At 41.2% G+C, this 21,918-nt stretch overlaps 1 protein-coding gene across 3 annotated transcripts in view; it reads right to left on the bottom strand.

Annotated features, from left to right (window-relative positions):
- Positions 1–21,918, bottom strand: part of CRYL1 (crystallin lambda 1) — a 65,400-nt gene that overhangs the window by 30,171 nt on the left and 13,311 nt on the right. For 2 of the 3 annotated variants that reach the window (XM_026070499.1, XM_026070497.1), the window contains exon 3: positions 18,533–18,659. In XM_026070499.1, coding sequence (XP_025926284.1) covers positions 18,533–18,659 — 127 coding nt within the window. Of the gene's footprint in view, positions 1–18,532; positions 18,660–21,413; positions 21,449–21,918 lie in introns of all 3 variants that reach the window. The other variant, XM_026070498.1, reaches the window with a different exon arrangement.

Below are 21,918 nucleotides of genomic sequence, written 5' to 3'. Positions count from 1 at the left end.
GTCTGTGGGTTTTTTTCAGACAGAATGGAAACGAACAGGAAGGTATTACATCATACCTCAAAAGACAAGCTTACCATCTCCAGAACTAAGGCAGCGAATACCAACTTACAGCTCTGGAACCTGCTCTGAAATATCTGTTGGGGACCCGCAGACTTAAAAAGGTTAAGTATCTTCACTGATTTCAACTTTGAGAAAGATCTCTGAGCCAGAAAGCACGCTATCAAAACTTTCCCCAAAGCTCACGAGCACGTTCAGTGCTGAAGCATGGTGTGAAGTTTAACAAGTATGAGCAGACAGCCACAACCTGCAGTCACTAGAATTTTAGAATTATCCCCAAGAGCCGCCTGAAAGAGAGCACACAGAAGTCCCCCAGTCTGGGAGCAACAAGAACATGGGAGAATAAGTACAGCAGATCCCACAATCAACAGGATAGTCTTCAGTCTCACCAAGAGAAAACAGAGGAAAAAACAGGGTTTTTCACTTCAAAAAACAACCTACCTTCATTCCCCCATTTGTTTTTTTATAACAATTAGTTGTTATCTGTGTTCTTATTCTTGAAGCAGGCACAATTCAAACAGGACCCCACACTTGCAAAACCTCAGCTTTCCCCTTAAAACACACAGAAAATACCTCTCCATGCTTTTCCAGTCCTAATCTTCTCCCACCTATCAGCATTTTATTTTGTCCTTCCTATTCTGTGAATGAAGGTGGGGAAAAAGGTTATACATTTTATATAATATAAAGTTATCCATTTAATACATGTAACTTCAGACAGACTGTAGCAGGAATGCCCAAGGCTAGAATTTCCATCAGACTGGATATAAATGAGTTAAAAGTAATCTGAAGTCTTCTTAAAACATAAACAGGTTGCATGGAACTGTACTAAAAGTTCCATGATGTAGAAGTGATAAACAGGGTCATTTAAGAGCTCCAGATAGAGCCCAAAGTAACAGAGCTCCTTATCAAAACAAATTGATACTCTGCTCATAATTCCTGGATCCCTGCTTTTGGTTAACTTTAAATAGTTTCTTTTAGTAAAGCCAAAGATGAAGAGAACTTTGCAGATACTTTTCAAACTAATAAAAGAGTTGCACTGAATAGGTTGATTGTGAACCTGAAATTCTAAGCCTCCTCTCACATCAGATGATAATCAAAAAGGCAAACTCAAATCTGCTGGAAATTCAAACCTGTCATGGTTACGTAAGGTTTCTGAAAGGGCCATTTGCTTGCAGTTACTTGTATAGTGTCACAATTGTATTCAGGTTGTTGGACCACTGCAATAAAGTTTCTGTCCTCATCAAGCATACAATTATTTTCTCAGAGACACCAATTCCCCTAAGAACAGAGGAGAAATTAAGCTCTAAACAATCTATTAAACAGGAACTTCATTTGCTGTCAATTATGAAGCCTGGAGAGGTCTGAAGCTATTCTATTTACTATGAGGAAAAAAAAAAAAGATCAAACAGTAAGCAGGTAAAATACGGTTTTAAAGCTATCACACAGTCTCTCAAAGAATCAGTGTAACAAGGTTAGAGTATACTTCAATGCATTTTAAGTGATACTGTATATTCCTGTGCCCTTTTTGTAGAGAAGATCACACTTCTCATTTGCAGCAAACAGAACACCCTTATTCAAAGGCTTGAGCACCTGAACAAGGTTGCTACTAATCTGATTTTCAACTTAATTGAACTTTATTAGACATCTTTTGTAACAGCCTGATCAGAACATGACAGTTTGTTAATTCCTGTCCTAGAAAGATTGCATTGTATTAAAGACTGACAAGCAATAGGCATTAAAAAATCTAAACATATGTTCAGGCAACATATAGTAACCACTTGACCAGCCTATGAAGTCTTAAGGAACCCTACAAAGATAAGCACACACTAGACTATCTCCCCAACAGACAACACTGACACTCAAACAAATTGATCAAGGTCTAGTAGCTCCTGGTTAAAAAGTTGCACTCATATGATGCAACCCCTTGAGTGCCAGTACACAGCAAGCCAGGAAGTTTTATCTGTTTAAATCCAGTGGTTCAATGTTTTTGTACATGCTTTTCCACAGTGTCGTGCCTGCCATCTGTGCTCCCACTCATACTCATTTTAATCTAAGTGCAAAACTTCATTTACCTATATTTAAATGCTGGCATGTACACAGATTCTTCCTATCCACTCTTGGGTATGCCAAGGTAGCAACTCACCTGTATCACCTTCTAGGAAACACTCTCCAAAACACTGTTTTGCAAAATACCTTCTCTTTACACTGGCAATTAGAACTGCTGCCAAGGCCATGGATTTATTAGCATCGTGAGTTGAAACAACCAGGTCAACACCTTAAGCAAAGCACTGCAACCACTACGCACACAGTGGTACAGTCCTAACATGGCAGCACAAGCACGACAGCATGAGGTGAAAGCCAAAGATTTAAACTGGACATAGAGAAGATGAAAGATATTAACCATTCAGCAACAAGCAAGCCATCTTTCTATAACAGCATCAAGGAGACCGGCATTAAGCCACCTCAGTAGTGAGTATGGAGCCTTCCAGTGGTCACCAAGCATGAAGAATCACTGAACAACAAAGTTTGAAAGCCATAGCTGTTCAGTGGTGACTTCCCACCTTCTGACTAGGTTCTGGCTGCTGTGTATTCAAAAAGTAACCAAGAAAATATTTCTTCCCTGGGACTGTTCATTGAGTTATGAACCTTTACAACAATTTTTTTTTATTGAATGAAAAAGGAAGGCAGCCCAGGAAAGCATTCAGCAGTGTCTTTTTTGCATTTTGAATGCTTTTACATTCACAGTCCCCTGAAGCAGCACAACCCTCAAGAAGACTTGATAGCAGTTCAGTCATTTAAAAATTCAGATTTAGAAGCCACAAGTGCTAATGTCCACGGTCCTGCTCCATGAACTGACACACCAGCAATCCTTGAAGGGCAGGTGCCTTATAACACGGCAAAATTTGAGTATGTCTGCAGAGGAAGTGAAATTTCAGATAAAGCTCTGCTACAGAATGCTGTAACAAAGCAGGACCAACCCTCAACTTTCGCATAGTTCACAGTCTATGCTCTTCCATCTGTGAAATGCCTCTAAAATCCTCATTCTAGATCATCAGCAACAACACACAGCTGTAAAGACTCCTTTACACAGACAGTAGTCTCTCTGCTGTTTAATCACATATGCTAGGAAAGTCATCTTCAAGGTTGAAGTACCACTTGCTGAAGCACAAGTATAAGCAGGTAGCTCGACCTCCTTGTACCCAGGATCTGATTTGTACTTTTGATAAACAGACCCAGAGGAGCAAACATAATATGCATCACACCTTGGGAACACTAATCTAGGGACCTAATGCCCACTGTGCGGAACATGCAAGAGAGCAACAATCAACTCTAAGCGTAGGCTGCCTGAGGGTTAGCACCCCTAGACAGCAAGATGGAAAGGATGAAAATCCAAGAAAGAACTTGGTTTCTCAAGGCTAAGAGGTGTACAGACAGCACCTCAAAAACAGGGGGAAGGAAAAGAGGAAGAGTACGGAATAGCTGTGAGTGCAGGCAAACTCAACACTTGTGGGGCCGCAGCACTGGTAACAGGTACTGATGGGCTGGAAGGTCAACCGAAAGGACAGTAAAGAGAAGACAGTGATGCAGTCAAATCACAAGAAGTCTAGTAGGTAGAGGAACACTCAGCCTTGCTCCTACAGATGTGATGCAGATCACAGAATCTCCGAGGTTGCAAGGGACTTCTGGAAACCATCTAGTCCAACCTCAAAGCAGGGTCAGCTAGAGCAGGTAACTCAGGACCTCATCCAGTTGGGTTTTGAATATCTCCAGGAAGGAGACTCCACAATCTCTCTGGGCAACCTATTTCAGTGTTTGTCCACTCTCACAGTGAGTATTTCTTTTCTTATGCTCAGATGGAATTTCCTGTGTTTCAATTTGTGCCCATTTCCTCTTGTCCTGTCACTTGGCACCACTGAGAAGAGTCTGACTCTGTCTTCTTTCCTCCCCTCTCCCCCCATCAGGTATCTATACACACTGGTAAGATCTCCCCCATAACCTTCTCTTCTCTAGGCTAAACAAGCACTCTCAGCCTCTCCTTGTATGTCAGATGCCCCAATCCCTTAATCATCTTTGTGGCCCTCAGCTGGATTCGCTCCAGTACATCCACGTCTCTCTTGCACTCGGGAGCCCAGAACTGGACCACAGATGTGGTCTCACCAGTGCAGAATAGAGGTGAATAATCACCTTTCTTGACTTGTTGGTGACACCCCTCCTAATGCAGCCCAGAATGCTGTCAGCTTTCTTTGACACAAGGGGACACGGTTGGTTCAACTTGTTGCCCACCAGAACCTCCAGGTTCTTTTCTGCAAAGCTGCTTTCCAGCTTGCCAGCCCCCAGCACATACTGTTACATGGAGTTATTCTTCCCCAAGTGCAGGACTTGGCATTTCCCTTTGTTGAACTTCATGAGGTTCCTGTTTGCCCATTTCTCCAGCCTGTCAAGGTCCCTCTGAATAGCAGCACAACCCTCTGGTGTATCAACCACTCCTCCCAGTTTTGTACTGTCTGCAAACTTGCTGAGGGTGCACTCTATCTCATCACCTCACTGTCCACTAATCTAGCCTGTACTTCATTGCTTTGTCTACTGGGTGCTCTAGGAGACAGTATCAAAAGCCTTACTAGAATCAAGGTAAACAGCATCCACTGACCCAGTCACCTTATCACAGAAGGCTATGTGGTTGGTCAGTCATGATTTCCCCTTCTTAAATTCATACTGACTACTCCCAAATACCTTCTTGTCCCTTACATGTTTTGAAATGATTTCCGGGATTATTTGCTCCATCATCTCCCCAGGGATCAAGGTGAGGCTGATCGGCCTGCAGTTCCCTGGATCCTCCTTCAAGATAAAAGTGACATTTGTTTTCTTCCAGTTATCAGAAACCTCTCCTGATTGCCATGACCTTTCAAAGATAATTGAGAGTGATTCTGCAAAGACATCAGCCAGCTGCCTTGTGGGTGCATCCTGTTCAGGTCCCATAGACCTGTGCATGTCTAGTCTGTTTATGTGTTCCCTAACCTGATCTTCCTCTACCAAGAGCGAGTCCTCCTTGCTCCAGCCTTATCTCCTGATTACATAGTTTGGAGATTCCTGAACGCTGGTCTTCCCAGCAAGGACCAAGATGAAGAAAGCATCAAGTAGCCTTAGCTTCTTCTGTGTCCTTCATCACCAGATCCCCTGACCCATACAGAATCAGGCCCACATTATCCCAGGTCTTCCTTTTGCTGCTCTTCTACTTGCAGAAGTCTTTCCTGTTGCCTTTCATATATCTCTCACCATACTCAATTCCAGATGGGCTTTCGCTTTCCTAACCCCATCCCTGTGTACTTGGACAGTGTCTCTGTATTCCAGGTCACCTGTCCCTGCTTCCACCTCTTGTCCATTTGCTTGTTATGTTTGATTTTTGTCAGAAGCTCCTTGTTCATTCATGCAGGCCTCCTACCACCTTTGCTTGACCTCCTGCCCTTAGGACAGACTAATCTGGAGCTTTGGGGGTGATCAGGGAGGGGGGAAAACTGACCAGCTCTCCTGGACCCTCCTCTCCAGGGCCATAGCCCATAGGATTCTTCTAAGCAGATCCCCGAACCAGCAAAAGTCTGCTCTCCTGAAGTCTAGGTTTGTGATTCAGCTTAATGTCTCGCTCCCAAATTACAGGATCCTGAACTCCACCATCTCACAGTTGCTGCAGTCAAGGCTCCCCGTAACTTTCACAGCCCCAACCAGTTCTTCCTTGTTTGCAAGCATCATGTCCAGCAAAGCATCTCCCCTCATTGGTTCCTTATCACTTACATCGGGAAGTTATCATCAATACACTCCAAAAACCTCCCAATTTGCTTATGCTCTGCTGCTTTGGTGCCTCTCCAGCAAATATTAGGGTGCTTAAAGTACCCCAAGAGCACCAGGGGCCTGTGTATGTGAGGTGTCTTCCAGTTGTCTGGACAAATTCTTGATGAGGCAGTCTGTAGCAGATACCGACATTACGACCCATGTTGGTCCACCCACCAATCCTGATCCATAAGCTCTCAACTGGCTCATCATTAATACCTGGCAGAGCTCCATGCATTCTAGCTCACAGCATGCAATGAACATCTTCAGCAGGTACTCCCCTCCTGCATTTATCTTGCACCCAGAGCTTACCATTTAACCCCCACAAGGTATACTTCACTGCCATACTGTAGCTGTTACAGCAAGAGTGCCCTGTAGCCTTGCTGTAACCATATCACTGATGTAGAAAATTAATTTTAACAGTTCTGTGCATTCCCTGTTCCCACTAAATTCAATAGAACTTCAAGTAGCAGGTACACTGTTCAGAAATCATAACTGCTTTAATTTCTACAAGTATGCTCTTCATCTCACGCAGTCAAGTGAGGATCTCCAAACATGCCACAAACCCTGGCACTCTTGAATTTATACACAAATACTTTACAGTATATTAAGTGGTTTTTCAGTGCTGTGGTTTAGCTGTCAATTTTGAGGCACTTCTATAGAACACTTTCCAGAGTCAAGTGACAGCAAACCTCTCATACATGCAAATGCAGCAGCAACTTTCAGAGCACAGACCTATCCCACAAGCTGGATCTAGACTGTCACCACTCCTGGGACAGGAACCACATTAGGTCTGGCTTGTCACAAGAATATGAAGATCTTCACAAAGGATTAAAAAACAGAAAGATTTCTGCATCCCAGAAAGCTTCTCTTCTGAGGAGCATGATTTCTAATCAATTTATATAAATACTTCTATGACCTTCTATAACTATAATCTACTAAAAAAAGAACACAGAAGAGACTTCAGGCATAACTGCTTTATTTTCAGTCTATCAAATCACTTTAGAAAGCCATAATTTTAAAACAAAGCCTGATTAGTATAAATCTACATAAAGCAGGGACCTGTGGATTTTAAACAGCATTCAGTTTAGCTGTATAAGACATTAAAAATATCTAAAAAAGATTTGGAAATTCAGTTACATGAAACATTTCAAAGGACTATTACAATAGCTAGCAACTGTGAAGTCTAATGTGATTATTCCATACAGTTTTACCACATCTAAATAAYAGTAATTAAAAGATTCTTGTAAAAAGCAGTTGACTTTAAAAAGGAAATATGAAAAATAATCTATATGCAAATTAAACTCTGCAATTTAACAGCAGATTCTGTTCCCCCCCCCYAAAATAACACACAAAGTTGAGGTTAATAAAGTTATCAAAGCAAAATTGTATCTGCTCATTCCATTCGTGAACGCATGACCTGCTGTGTTTCTGTCTTTATCACCATTTTATAGAATTCATATTAAACAAGATCAAGTTACATTTTAAGTAAAATAGTGTATAAGAGGGTCGCAACAATAATTAGAATTTCAATGCTAATTATTATTATTATTTCTACTTAGGCTTTTGTATTGACATGCTAGCTTGGGCTTTTCCTGCTGGGTTTAAGTCTCTATTTCTGTTCTGGAAGACTAAAGTTGCATGTTCTATTAGGGAAACAGGAGTTCATCTCTTGTGCATTCTAGACTGCACATCAGTGTGTGATATATTCAGCAGACAAGGGTTACATGCATGAACCTAGTGAGTTATACCACCTGCAATTAAAAATGTGACATTTTGCCTGCAAAGTTTGGTGTTCAGCTAGTAGAAAAAGCAGAGAAAAATGATATTTGTAATATCAGAACAAACTATTACATCAGAGTACTAATTTTGTTTCCAACTTTACTGTTACCATCATAACTTTCTCAACTACGTGCATTTTGCATGTGTTCAATAGGCTTGGTAATTTCATAAAATTTGAAATAATTACACATTTCAAATGCAAATACTTGCCTACAAGTATTCTAGACTTTTCCATTGTGCTCATCTCCCCCCCTTCTGGGGCGGGGGGAGGATGACAAAGTGGCTGTAGATGCCTATTTTGAGATATGTTAAAGATAAATAGTATGTGGATATACCGGTAAACTGTGATGTAAGCAGATGTAAAATTTTAAAGACCTACTTCTTTATCAACAATTTCCACACAAACTCTAAATTTAGAGGTTACAGCTTCTTTCTGCATTTACCTAAGGCACACCTGTTCTAACACACACACGGCTTCTCCCCAAACCAAGTAAAATGAATGCAATGGCTCAGAGACAAAAGTTATTCAGGTTTTCCCTAAGAACATAAGAAATGTCCTCTGGCAATATGTTGTCCCCCAATTTGACAAATTCCTGTATGAACCTGCTGATACTTCCTGCCAACACAACTTCCTGTGGCAGGCAATGCCAGAAGTTCACTGCCCACAAGGTAATGTAGTACTTTCTTTTATTTGCTTTAAAGTGATCTACTAGATTTACTGAGCTTCCTGCTTCCTGTATTGCAGGATGCAGAAAACAAGCCTCATACTCAGTTATCTACCATCTTCCTGATTTTATAACCTGTCATATCTCCCCTGATCTTTCTCCTCTACAAACCAAAAAGCCCCAGCCTTTACAGTCTCTCCTTCTCAGGCCATCGCTTCATCCCTTGATTATTTTAGTCACCCTCTCTGGTCCCCATCTCTGGTCCCACTACTTCCCTGTTGAGATGAGTGCTGCCTGCAGTTCGAGCCTCCGCAAGATGTGGGCACACCAAGGCTTTACACAGCAGGATAATACCTTCCTGTTTGTTTCTCACACCTTTCCCAAAGATGACCAACATTTCGCTGGCCTTTTTTTTGGCTGCAAATGTACATTGCATCAGTGATTTCAGAGAACTGTTAAGGACAACTCCATGATTTTCTTCCTAAGTTGTAACTCCCTATTGAGACTTCAGAATCATGTAGGCATAATTCAGATTGTGAAGAAACATAGCTAGGGAAAAACATCTATCTGTGTTACTACTCTTCTACTACCTTTTCTCTGCTCAGTTTCATAAGGTTTTTCAGGATTTCCTCAGATTACCATTGCATTTGGCCACCTTAAAGAACTTAGTGTCACCTGCAACCTTGAGTACGGAGCATGCTATCACTTTTTCCAGATCACCCATGAAAATACTGTCTGAAACTAGTCCCAGCAGCAACCTGTAAAAGCCAGCATTTAAAGGTATACTTGTCTAAGGAAACACAACAGATGAAATAAAACCCCATGATACAGGGCACACTCCATTATATGTTGAACTAAATCACTGCCAAGAGTCAAATCCTTTCCCTGGCATGGAGCAGGAAGGGGGGGGGGGCAGAAGGAAAGAAGGTCATGGAGTCTTTAAAGAAAAGTTTCCTCCCCCTGTCCTTGTATTTTTGAAATTTACCTCCCAACAGCTCTTTCCATCCCTATCAGAGTTTTGACAGTGACTTTCCAAAACATTTGCCCTTAAAACTGTGGTTGAAAGAAAGTACCAGGAGTGTCTACAACAGTCTGAGATATTAAGAATGGTAAATCGGGAATAATAAGAAAAGCCAGGGATAGTATGGAGCAGAAGGATTACTGCAAGCATCAAGGAAAACCAAAACCACGGGTTTGGGACACAAGGCAGAAACATCAGATGTGCATACAGCTATTACCAAAGGAGTCCCCAGGCCACACATCTTGCAATGTGGTGCCAGCATTTTGATCAGTTAAAATGAGGATTTAAAAATAAAAGAGTACAGACTCTAGAAAGTGACATTATTTTGATGTTAGAACATGATTTGAACTTGAGCCCTGCCCCCCCTCCAGGAGCTAGGATCACAGAGAAGGGGGGAAGGAAGGGAAGTACCTGGCTGTGCACCAGAGCAGGGAGGTGAGATCAAGCGAGATGGACCCTGAAACACCTGGGGGAAATGCAGGAACCCAAACAAGATGGGATAAAGCAAGGCAGCGTGACCAAAGCTCAATAGGTTGCTTACCTTCCCCCCACCCCATCCCACAGCTATTCATTCCCACAGCCCTCAGTACACACCTTCCTCCAAAATGGGATTCCCAGCACATGTTCAAACACCAGATCATTAACAAAATGTTTGTAGACAAAAGACTTTTTAGATGGAAAACAACTCTAGTTAGCCCAAAACGACATGGGCAATCAAGTGTTTATTCCCAACCTGAACAAGACATGGTATCCTGTAAATCAGGTGTTAGAGAACAGGATTAGAACAGCACTTCCTTTAATTAAAAGGCAGACTGGTGATTCTTTAATGAGGGGGCCCAGATTATTGCTGGTTGACATAACTATAAAACAGTAAATAAAACAGAAAGGTATGGTCACAACCTGGGACTTCAGTTAGACTCCCTCAGAGTAAGGATAGTTATGCTCTGAAATAAAATACTTACATGGGATTCCTTCTCTGCCCCTATCACATGAGGTTTTTAAGAACAGGTTAAATCATTTTGACAGACAATTGTCTAGGTATGACCAATCCTGCCTTGGGGCTGGGGTTGGGTTAAGTAACCTCTGAAGTCTCTTCCAGCCCGATTTTGGACAACTCTATAGTTGGTAGGCCAACAAAGCTAAAGGTGAATCTTCTAATAAAGGCAGGATCCTCTCATATGCTGTTCTGTCAAGGAGCAGAGGACTACAGTGAGGGGAACCCCTATACAAATTTAATTCTGATTCATAGGGCTTGAAGTTGTTATAATTATATTTTGAACTGGAATTCAAAAAGTGTCTTCTAGCAAATCTACAAGTGACTGGCTTTTAAAATAGTCTTAAATTCATATTCAGAAAAGCTTTAATAGAACTTAATCTCACCGATCTACTGCTACACTTAGTTTGTGGTTTTAATTTGTTAGGTAGTAGTTGTAAAGCATCAGTTAAAACATCGGTATTTTTAGGCTAATCTGCTTAAAAACTGGGGGCTATAATTCCCTTCAAATCTAAAGATTTGACAACTACTCAGGTGTCTTGAATGTATTAGTTCATACCAGTGTGAAATCTGATGCTTGCTAAATCACTAGCTCTTAAGTGAAATCAAAGAGTCTCTACCCACATGATATGGTACAAGTAAATACCACTCCAGTGAGTGGAAATCCAGCATTTAAGACGGAAGCATTTTGTACTTTCCTGTAGTTCAGAAACATACACTGTTAAGGAACTGGAGCAATAAAATATCAAATTACTGCCACTGTACACTGTTCAGAACAAATGACTGCATTACAAATGTTTGTTCAACCTTTACTTAGTATGAAATACAAAACAGGAGCTGGAGAAGCACTGCTTTTCAGAACTATGTTACCCAATTCAGAGTCAAAACTTGCAGATCTGGGGGGGTTGCTGTTGTTTTGTTTTTTAAATACACACAAAAGAAGCTTCATCTAGGGTCAGTATCATGATACGAAGAGATTTGTCTTTTTCCGTGAGGTTCATGTGTCTGACAAAACCTTCAGAAGAAAAACAAGTTGAACAGGCAAGTCTGTAATGGTAGACGATACCAGTTGTTACACACCCAGGATAGATGGGAGTGAATTTTAGAGTGTTAGGAGCGAACGATAAAACTCCACTCATACTAAAAGTCAAATGGGGGTGTACACAATTTTTTTTTTTTTCTTGAACACTACTGATCAACTCAGCCCTCCTACCAAATTCTATGCTAGCACTTGACTACACTTTTAAATAGACCTGGCTCAGTTCAGGTGGCACAGGCTGTCTGTCTGACTTAAAGGAAGGGCCTGTCTACAATCATACATTCTCACTATTTAGAAAATGAGTTGTCTTTGGGAACTTGGTTGCCCCAAAAGCACCATGTGTCTTTTTTTTTTTAAGCTGCCAGTCAGATGAGATTTAGGAAAAAGGAATATAACCAGCTCTAACTGCAAAGCAAGAGACTGGAACCTGGAAAAAAGGTACAATTAGACAATGCAGGAAAAACAACTGATCGGGAAGTTTTGTGGGTGACACTCTAAGAAGTTATGCCACAGCTGGATGCTGGAACAGGAGTTAGTAAGAAGAAAGGCAATTCCGCCTGTCAGGAGGAGGCAACAGCAACCACAACACCACGGGGGTGACCCTGGCAAGCTGCTTCCTGGAACACCATCTCTCAGTTCGACTCAAACACGGTCATTACACTGTACAAAGGGATCACAAGAGTTATTAAAATGACTTTAAAATATTTTACAGCAAGAGTCTTTGAGCTTAGATTGTTTCAACCCTTAAATTTTCCCCAATCCTCTGCAAAGAGGTCAAGGCAGTTAACCCATTTAGAATCAGCTGTCTCAGAAGCTAAAATGCAACTTGTGGTGCCATTAAGTGTTTAAGGTAGATAGGATAAAACCAGGCCTAAGGTTATATTTACCTAGCTGAAAGCAAACAGACCCATGTTTACTGGCCCAATACTAAGAGCTGACCAGATACTAGTCCAGAAGTAGCTGTGTCACTGCAATATTCACATACTCTGCCCTTCAGCAGCTTTTCAGTTACAGAGGTGCTTCACTGACACAGCCACACAGCTTCCCAGACCAGATCATCTTCCATCTTACTGGCTCTTGGCAGCTGAATTCAGCTTTGCCTGGAGCTACCTACAGTCACCCCCTCATCTGTGGAAGAAAAATGGTTCTTGAAAGCCATCAGGGAAAGTAAAGCAAAAGCTAGTGTCTGGAAACTGGTACCAGAAAAATCTCAGATTTAAAGATAAGTTTCTCTGACAGAAGCCATGAAACACATACTGTCAGGACTCCCAAGTCAATGCTTGTATCCCATTTTGAGGCACTTCCCATCTTTTTCAAAGTTCTTTTTAAGCTGTAACATTGTTTTTCTAAATATGTCCACCAGAGATTAAATGGCTAGCAAGACCCAAAATAGACCAGGCTGAAGACCTATTAGCATTATTACCAGTTTAAAAGAGTTTGCAGGTGAAAGTGGGGGGGATGTCCACCTCTTTCTAAAGGGGGAAAGAAAAAAAAAAAAAAAAAAAAACACACTCCCCCACATACACACCCCACATTGTTCTGAGGCTTTTAGGCAGAGTTCCTTTAAAAGGTGAAGGAAAAAAAAAGAGAAAAAAAAAGAAACAAGAAAACCCTCAGACGATGAGGATTATATGTTCTCTCTACTAGAGCAATCTAAATTACAAGCTTAATTTTAGCTCCTTGCCAGTCTGCTTTCCCCTGTGCCAGAGCATGACTGATGGGTTCACAGAGAGCACCTCTGATATGTGGCTTCACCGAGCCCTGCTAAGCCTCACAACTCACTGTAAGCACTCGCTGTAAAGCCAGGTCACTCTCTCCCACTTGTTGCCAGAATACACAGTAGCTCAAGTGTCAGAAGTTAGATCTTACCAACAGTTAGCCATATTATCCTCCTCTGAGGGCCAGCAAGCTTTGGAACAATTTACTGACAGAATRATGAAACAAAGCATTTAAAAGAGATGCTTCTACTTTAACAGCAATGTGGTAAGAGGTCATGCAAATGCTGCTCTAATTTCTATTCAGCTTATATTATTTTGTAACTGGAGACACTTCCACCCAAATCTGTTTTTAATAGCAAAAGGAATACCAGTAAGTTTAGTATCTGAGACAACAAAATGACGACAACGGCAAAACCAAAAGTAATCATATATTTACATAGGAAAATTAGGTGCACAGTAGTAAGAAATATTTATCTCAGCTCTAATAATCCTATGACAGGGACATTATAGTACAGAAGTCCCAATTCATTTGTCTCCATGGAGTTTTACACTAATAAAAAAAGATATTTTAAAATTAAAGCTTTTACTGATGGAAAAAGCTTACAGTGCACATTCACCTAAATGCCACAGGTTATGCACTGATTTAAGTGGCGTAGGAAAGTCCCAAGAAGTGAAACAGCACTACTTTCGTCATTTTGTTTTCTGGGTGTAGACTCAGTTGTAGAGCAAAAAACAGATTGATTTCCTTCTGCAGTTGGTGCGAAGCACACCAAATCATCCAGATGAGTTATTTCATAAGAAAGCTCAGGTGATGGAAGATACAAACTAATATGTCAATACCTTGTTTTTAAAGGTTCATGACATTACCGTTCTAAATTTTTTTCTTACTCAGTCTTTCCAATTACTTCATGTATCTTTTTCACTTTGATATCCGCATTAATGCTACTTAAGATACACATTTTAACTTAAAACAAATGGACAAAGTAGTAATGTCCCATGAAAACAGTATAGAAGACAAGGGTCTGGAGATTTGATTCAAGCAGTGCAAATATGAAGGAAGTTTTCAGAGCCTGAATTGGACCTGCTCTACCGAGGCCAAATTTGAAAAGAAGTTAAGATTTAACCAACTGAAATCTAGTGCAAAGAAATGCAGGTCTCATGGAAGTCCTCTGACAAGTTAATCAGTAGGTTACATCATTAAGCAAGAAAATTGAGTCTTCTATATTCAACTACCATTAATGCAAATTATGTTTTACTTAAAATAATAATCAAACCAATACACTTGCACTCATAAGTTACAACTAGACCATTTTGTCCTTCTAGTTTCAGAGCTACACTTGGTCACTTTACCGAAATTTAATATTGTTCATTCAGCCATAAGGTAGCCAATTCATTGCTGAAATAAAAATCCTTATTCTAGGCTCATAGTCTTTTATATCTACTTTTTCTCCTTAAGTACAAATAGTAAAGACTAGCTCAAACAAATTTGTCCATTTACATTGTATATATGGTAACACTTTGTCTGGAGGCAAAATTTGAYACTGTGCTTTGAAACTGATGAGCTAGTGAGCACTGCTGAGAAGGTGTCATGCTAAAGGCTTGTTACCCATTGGTACACTGTGTCTACTACATTTAACTTATTTTTTTTTAAATATATAATTCAATTAGCAACAACACGTTAAGAGACATCAGAAGGGCTACGGGAACATAAAATAGTAATGGGAAACTTGAGTTACCCCAGGCAGACTGTTGCTACTGGGGTATTTCAGACACTATCAATGCAACACTGCTGTCTTCAGCTATCTAAAGGGAGCTCACAGAGAAACCAGATTCTTCTCAGAGGTTCACAGTGGTAGGATGGGAAGCAAGAGTCACCAGTTGCAGGAAGGGAAATTCCAATTCGATATTAGGAGAGTTTTGCAATGAAGTTAATCAAACATTGTAACAAGTTAACCAAAGAGGCTAGAAGTCTTTATCCTACAGGTATTTAAAACTCAATTGGACATGTCCTAAGTAAGCTGATCTAAGCTGGTCCTACTTTGAGCAGTGGGTTGAAACAGATGACATCCAGAGGCCCCTTCCAACATTAATTACTGATTGTGACATTTGCCCAATGCCTGTTTCATAGATCAGCTAGTTAAAAGAGACCATGGGGGGGGGGGGGGGAAATGCAGCTCCCAATTTAGTCTGAAGTAGCATGCAGGACCTGGTTTAGAAATCTTATAGTTGAAGAGCCACACTAACAGCAACCATAAAATATTAAGACTTAGCATCTCTGTAGGATCAACAAGAGCCAAGAACTTCATTACAGCTATGCTAAGTTTCAAAAAAAAGTAGTCAAATAAAAGTGGGGACACTAATGAGGAGATACACAAGTGGTAGTAAAGGACAAAGCAACACAAAGCAAGCACCTACCAAGCAGTAAGAAGTGCTTGAAAGAGCAGAAGGAACCAAGCAGAACAAAGTGGCTACTAAACCCAAGAGGGCAGCCTTCACAAAGCTGAAGAGGTACCCAGATGAAGATGGCAGTGAAAGATTGTTATTTTGCCAGAATACAATAAAACAAGGTAGAAAACATCCATGACTGCCTACAGGAGGAACAGTCAATAAGTAAATAAATTTAAAAAACCCCTTCTTCTTTCAAAATGCATGGAGATGAGGAACCCAGGGTATGCACTGGGCCAAGAAATGATTAAAGTACACAAGGAATATCTGGAAAACACACAAAACAAATAGTGATTTCTTTGTGACTGTTGAGTTTTCTGCAAGGACTAGAAAGGAGAAACGTATTGATTGAAGCCCTTGCTTTTGAGGCTCCCAGGGTCTGCCTCAAATTGGAAGAAGCTGAAGGAGTCATAGAACAGAGCAGGGGTGCAGGGACAGAAAGAACCAATAACAAGGCCCTGAGACCCATTTTCACGTCAAGGTTCTAAATTAAATACGCTGAAATACCCAACACACTGACAGTGATATACAGCTGCTCACTTGAAACCAAACCAAATGTACACATTGCTACCAGAGAGGTGATGAGTGGCAAACGTGATGCAACTTTAAGGGGAGCTTCACGGAAATCTTGACTATGAGCCTGTAAGCCTGATGTCTCTATCAAGCAAGTCAGGAGAAAAGGGTAGCACTGAATGAGTATTAAATAAATGGAGAAGAATCAAAACAGCTTTTTCAAAGGGAAGTTCTGACTCACAAACATAGTGGAATTCTTTAAAGGAGGCAACAAGCATGGGAATAGGAGTGATCTAGCTGACGCAGTCCATGTGAATTTCCAGAAGTCTTACAACAAAGTCCTTCACTAAAGGCTTTCAAGGAAGTTAACCGGCCGTGTGAGAGATAAGAGGTCCTTTCATGGATAGTAATTGGTAAAGGGATAGTAAACAGAGGTAAGAATAATGGTCAGTTCTTACTCAGTGGAAGATGATGACCAGTGCAGTTTCAGAGATCAGTGCTCTTTGTTATACTCATTCATAATGAACTAAAAGACAGGTGGGCAGTGAGTAGACAGTTAGCTCATAATATTAAGTTAGTGTTTGTCATTACTACCTCAAACATCTGCAGAAGGACTTCACAAGACTGACTAGGCAATAAATTAAACTCAGTAGAAGTAAGTGATAAACTTAAGTGAAAACAGTAAAATGAAATGGCCAGCTCTCATAGTTTGCCACTATAAAAATCTATAGTGCCTTCACATCTTGACTACCATGCGAGGCTCTGCTGTCTCCCATTCTCCCCCCATGCACCAAGCCAACTTGGGAAAAGGGAAAGGTCTGGAACTCTGAAAGCAACAATTCCTGCTGCAGTTCTCCAAAGCTTTCTGAAGACAGAGAAGTTGTTTTATGCAAAACTAGAACTCCTCAAATTCAAAAAGAGACTGAGTGGATATGATAGGGGTCTAAAAATCCTGACTTGAGAATAAAACTGTTTACTCTCTGAATTCTGTCTTCCAGCAGAAAAGTTAGAGGACATCAAGCCAAGCTAGCAGCACACAGGATTTAAAAAAAATCCTGCTGCTGATAGGCTGCTTGGATGCTAGAAGTTCACAGAATCACAGAATGGTTGAGGTTGGAAGAGACCTCTGGAGATCATCTAGTCCAACCCCCCTGCTCAAGCAGGGTCACCTAGACAACGTTGCACAGGATTGCGTCCAGATGGCTTTTGAATATCTCCAAGGATGGAGACTCCACAACCTCTCTGCGCAACCTGTTCCAGTGCTCAGTCATCTTCACAGTAAAGCAGCTTTTCTTCATGTTCAGACATTCTTCTGAATGGACAAAAGCAATATCTGTCTTGGGAAATCCTTCTGCTGCAATGGCTGGAGACTGAAAGGCTGGGAGAGAGTACTAGGAGAAAGCACCACAGGCTGTACCATACTGCTGAACAGCATAGGGCTGCAAACCATCTCTAGCTCTGAGACCAAAGAGCAGACAGATGCAGACAGTTGTACTGAAATCAAGTAAGAGACATCCACAATACATAATACTTAACACTGAGTCTCTTTTGGACTGCATGCAGTATCCTTAATTTGTCCCCTTTTATCTCTTACTATTATTATTATTAGGGATGTGCTGCAGCTCAGTAGAGTGGTAGATTTATAGCCTGAAACAGGACAAATTGTAAGTCTTGGAGTGCAGCATACATACATGTATAGACAGTTAATGATACAAAGCTGGAATAGTACTGGGGGACCATTTAGTGTATAAGGTGCCAAGTCTGATACAAACTCATTCACACTGTCTACTGTAAATGGTCCTTTCTGCCACTATTCCCTGAACTGCCCATGTCAATGAGCATACCAACAGCTAAGCAGCACAGACTATCAGGTCCAGTAATTCAGCTTGTTCCCCAAACCAGTCTTACTTAGCAGCACAGACCCAGCCCTATACACTAACCCTGTTCTTAATACTCTAATGCAGACAGCTGCTTTGGGCTGCAGTTTTTCCCCTCCTTCACAAAGCACCCTTTATAACACCCATGACGAGCACTTCTGGCAGAGACAGGGTGCACACTCCACAGTACTAAACTTGGTTGTGTCTGAGGCCCAAGCAGGAAAGAGCTTGAGTTCCAGCACAGTCAGAACAGAAGTCACCCCTGGGCATAGCCATTTTCCCTGCCTTACATAGATACCTGGAGAAGAAGAAATACTTTTTAGTCCCAGCACTAGTGTGTGTGATGCTGCCTAACAGAGGAGCTCTTCTCTGAGAGTTTCCTGCCCACCTTCCCTCTACATTCCTCCCTCTAACAGGCACAGTCTGCGTCACACATGGAAATCAGCAAGTCACTCCAGGCTTAGCCAGTGTCAGCCATCAGTAGCCAGTACGATCATCCTCAAGGAGTCAGGAGGTTGAACTCTCCAGTATGTACCTACTACACAGAACAATTTAATAATTTTTCTGGTTTGCTAGGAGTTGCCAAATCTTTGCTTACCTGAATGAAAGCAGCACCCTCTACTGCTGCCTTCAGGTCTGTACAGCCACTAATGAGAGCCAGCTGCTTCTCTGCACTCAAGGCTCCTTTCAGGAATCCCGACTCCTCCAGCTCCTTCATTTGTTTGCTGACAAAAACACCACATACGTTTAAGTATTTATCATTTTAAAGTCACTTTTAAAAGCTTCTTAACAACCCAGTAGTACTATGTTATTTGTCATGCTACTGCTTATATTTATACTCAAAAATATAAAGGTTAATTTCAGTCATTTCTCTCTGCCCACTCTACCACCAGCACTCTCTTACAAGATTTTTCTTGTCTTCAAGCTCTAGAATCTAGTCCTAGTCCCAAGCTTGTCACCACCACAAGCCTGTTTTCACTGGTGCAGGATCAGTAAGAGGTTTTTCTTCTCATATCTAACGAGAAGAGAGAGGCCTTTACTGACATTGTTCCTCTAGTTTTACAAACAGGTCTTTTGTTGTGAAGCCCTTCTGTAAGAACACTATTTAACTGTATTAAAAAAAGAAAATACAGCCAGGAGCCATTCCTAAACAAACATCCCCCTAATATAGGTAATAACTGCAGAGCAAACGTCAGAAAATCCGAGTAGTTACTGAATTGAGCATCCCACAGCTTAAACTGAACAAATCAAATATGCATCACTGCTGTGGCTGCACATGCCACCCCCCAAAGGAAGAATTCGCTATATCTTGAAATTGCGCCCCCCCCCCCCACCAAAAAAAACCAACAAAACACCACAACACAGGAGCAAGCAAGACATTTTCAAAACCGTTCAAATAATTTGGAGGTGCAATTCCACAGAAGTTAGGTGGGATTAAACTATCTGATTGTGATCAGCCTGAAGTTATTTGATACAGCCATTATTATGGTTAAATCTGTCACAGTTAACTCAAGACAACTCCTCTGAGCCTCCATTTATTATTCAGCAAAAAATTCTCTTTCTGAAGGGAAAAGTCCCTGCTAATGATTAGCAGGGACAGGTGGGATCCTTTGTTCTCCCTACCAACCTAGCTTTGAAACTTTGGCTTCTTTTGGGATGTTTTCTTACATAGTAAAGGAACTGCACTTGCCACCAACCTGGAGGGTGGAAGAACTGGAGCAAACAGAGAAGCTCTGCAGTGTGGACCAAGTTATATGATTTGTGTAATGTAACACATTAATTGAATATAGAAACAACCAGTGATCCATCATGTCTTTCCTAAGTGATTGTGGTACTTGGGCAGACATGTTTGTCTTCATTAGGGACTTTATGGGACAGTGCATGTTACATGGGCAGAACTTACTTACACAGGCCCAGCTAAACTCCACACCCAGACATACGTCAGTCCTTAATATGCCTGCCCAGACCCCCACATGTATCCAGACAGTAATAGTATTTGTTTTTGCATGTAGAGTCCTCTGAAGAGATGGGTCCCTGTGTGTTTGTCATGGACTTCTGCAGCTKCCAGAGATACACACAGTCCTTCACCCTCATGAAGCAGGACAGGCAGCCAGCCACAGGACTGCAATAACATCAGCCCCAGACCTCTTCTTCAGTCCCACTCCAGCATGTGCACTCTAGGGCAGCTTTCCCTCAGCCACCTGCCAATGAGACAGCTGCAGGCACCTTTACATCAGCAATCCTAAACAAGTAGGTATCTTAGACTGGCTCCCAGCTCTCAGTTGCTTTATGAAAACTCTTTTCTTAAAAAGAAAAAAAGTCATCTATACTTTTCAAGCAACATTAAGTTAATTGAAAGGGAGAGAGATGTACAGAGTGCTTAAAAAACACACACACACAAACACACTGCTTTAAATCACTCTGCCTCTAACTTTTTCTTTGCTCTTTTCACGCTACCTGCTGAGCAGTGTGTGATAATGCACTTGCACTTTGTCAAACCATCCTCTTATTCAGAGCTCTTTTCTGTCAAGGAAGAAAAGTCATCTGGACACAGTCCTGGGCAACCTGCTCTAGGTGACCTTGCTTGAGCAGGGGGGTTGGACTACATGATCTCTAAAGGTCCTTTCCAACTTCAACCATTCTGTGATTCTGTGAAGTATTGAATCCATAGGTCCAATAAAAATATCAAGCTTTCTCCTCCAGATTTCCTGAACAAAATGAATGGGATTCATTTGACCTAGCCTGTCAACATGTATATGCACTTCAAATGCATTTGTCTGATCTTTTTCAGGCATCCAAGTATGCAATCCATCTCATCTTATAATAGAGGTACCTATTTCTCCCCAGTCCCTATAGAGTGATTAACTCAGTCCAAGACATTTAGATTGCAGTCTTCTGAAGTTACCAAAGATAAAGTTTACAGAAGAGAAGGATGGAATTTAGACGATCCAGTTCCTACTGAATTAAACAGAAGCAAGTCAAACCTCAGCAGAGACACACTGGGCCCTCAGATCTTTAGCTAGAGCTCATGGCTCAACTAAATCAACCATTAACTTCCAGAGAATTAAGATTTTATTTCAGCATCCAAATCCAGTGTAGTTGTGTTGTGTCCAAGAAAGCACATACAGATACAGGCTCTACCAGTTTTATCAAGGCTTTATTAAGAGGTCATAGACATCTGCTGGTTTACAAGTTGTTTTGACGTTCTCCTTTCCACTCAAAGTAGTGGAAAGGGAACATTTGTTTCCCAGCAAACAAGCCAGGTTCCTAGTATATTTTTCTGACACCAGTCTGAAGCAAAAGTATCTTATCCTAGAGCAACCCCACTAACATCAACGTAAGGAGGTCTCAGTAGCTACTTAGCAATAGCCAAAAAGGCACAGAATAGTGCTGCTCCTGGTTTAGCACAATAGCCAGAAGAGAGAAATACCTTCAGATCACAGTGGACTTTGTACCTTAAATCAAAATACTTCCAATACCTTGGGAGTAGGTAAGATGTCAGCTGAGGTTCTATCTGAAAGAAGAAAAGGCAACACTGTGTATTCCAACCCAGCATACATGCACTTATTTTTAAGGGCTAACTCCTACAAGCATTAACTTTTTCCTCTTCAAGGTACTGCTTTTGTAATTAACTCCAGCTAATCATTTCCATACAGCAAGTTCTAACACTTTTGTTTTATGTTAGTCACAGCTGATCATTGACCATGACTTTTTACTCAGTTTTGGGCAGAGCACATCTGGGTAAATAGCCAGACATTGCATTCTGTTCACATTGGACAAGAGCTTTGAAAAGGCTCAGGTCACTCTTAGCTGGAAAATGAGGCCAGAAGCCTCACACATTTCAGACACTGCTCAGTTCTGTCACACTTGTTTCCCCGGAGCCCCTTAGAAATGCTAATTTCGGCCTAAAAATCTACCAGTCTATGCACACCAAAACTCATGCAAAGACTTCTGTTAATAGCTTTCTGCCCGTTTTCCGATTAT

This window comes from Apteryx rowi, unplaced genomic scaffold (assembly GCF_003343035.1).
Source record: "Apteryx rowi isolate R43461 unplaced genomic scaffold, aptRow1 scaffold_311, whole genome shotgun sequence".
NCBI lineage: Eukaryota > Metazoa > Chordata > Aves > Apterygiformes > Apterygidae > Apteryx > Apteryx rowi.
Note: the sequence above shows the minus strand (reverse complement) of the source record. Positions and strands in the feature narration are given on the sequence as shown.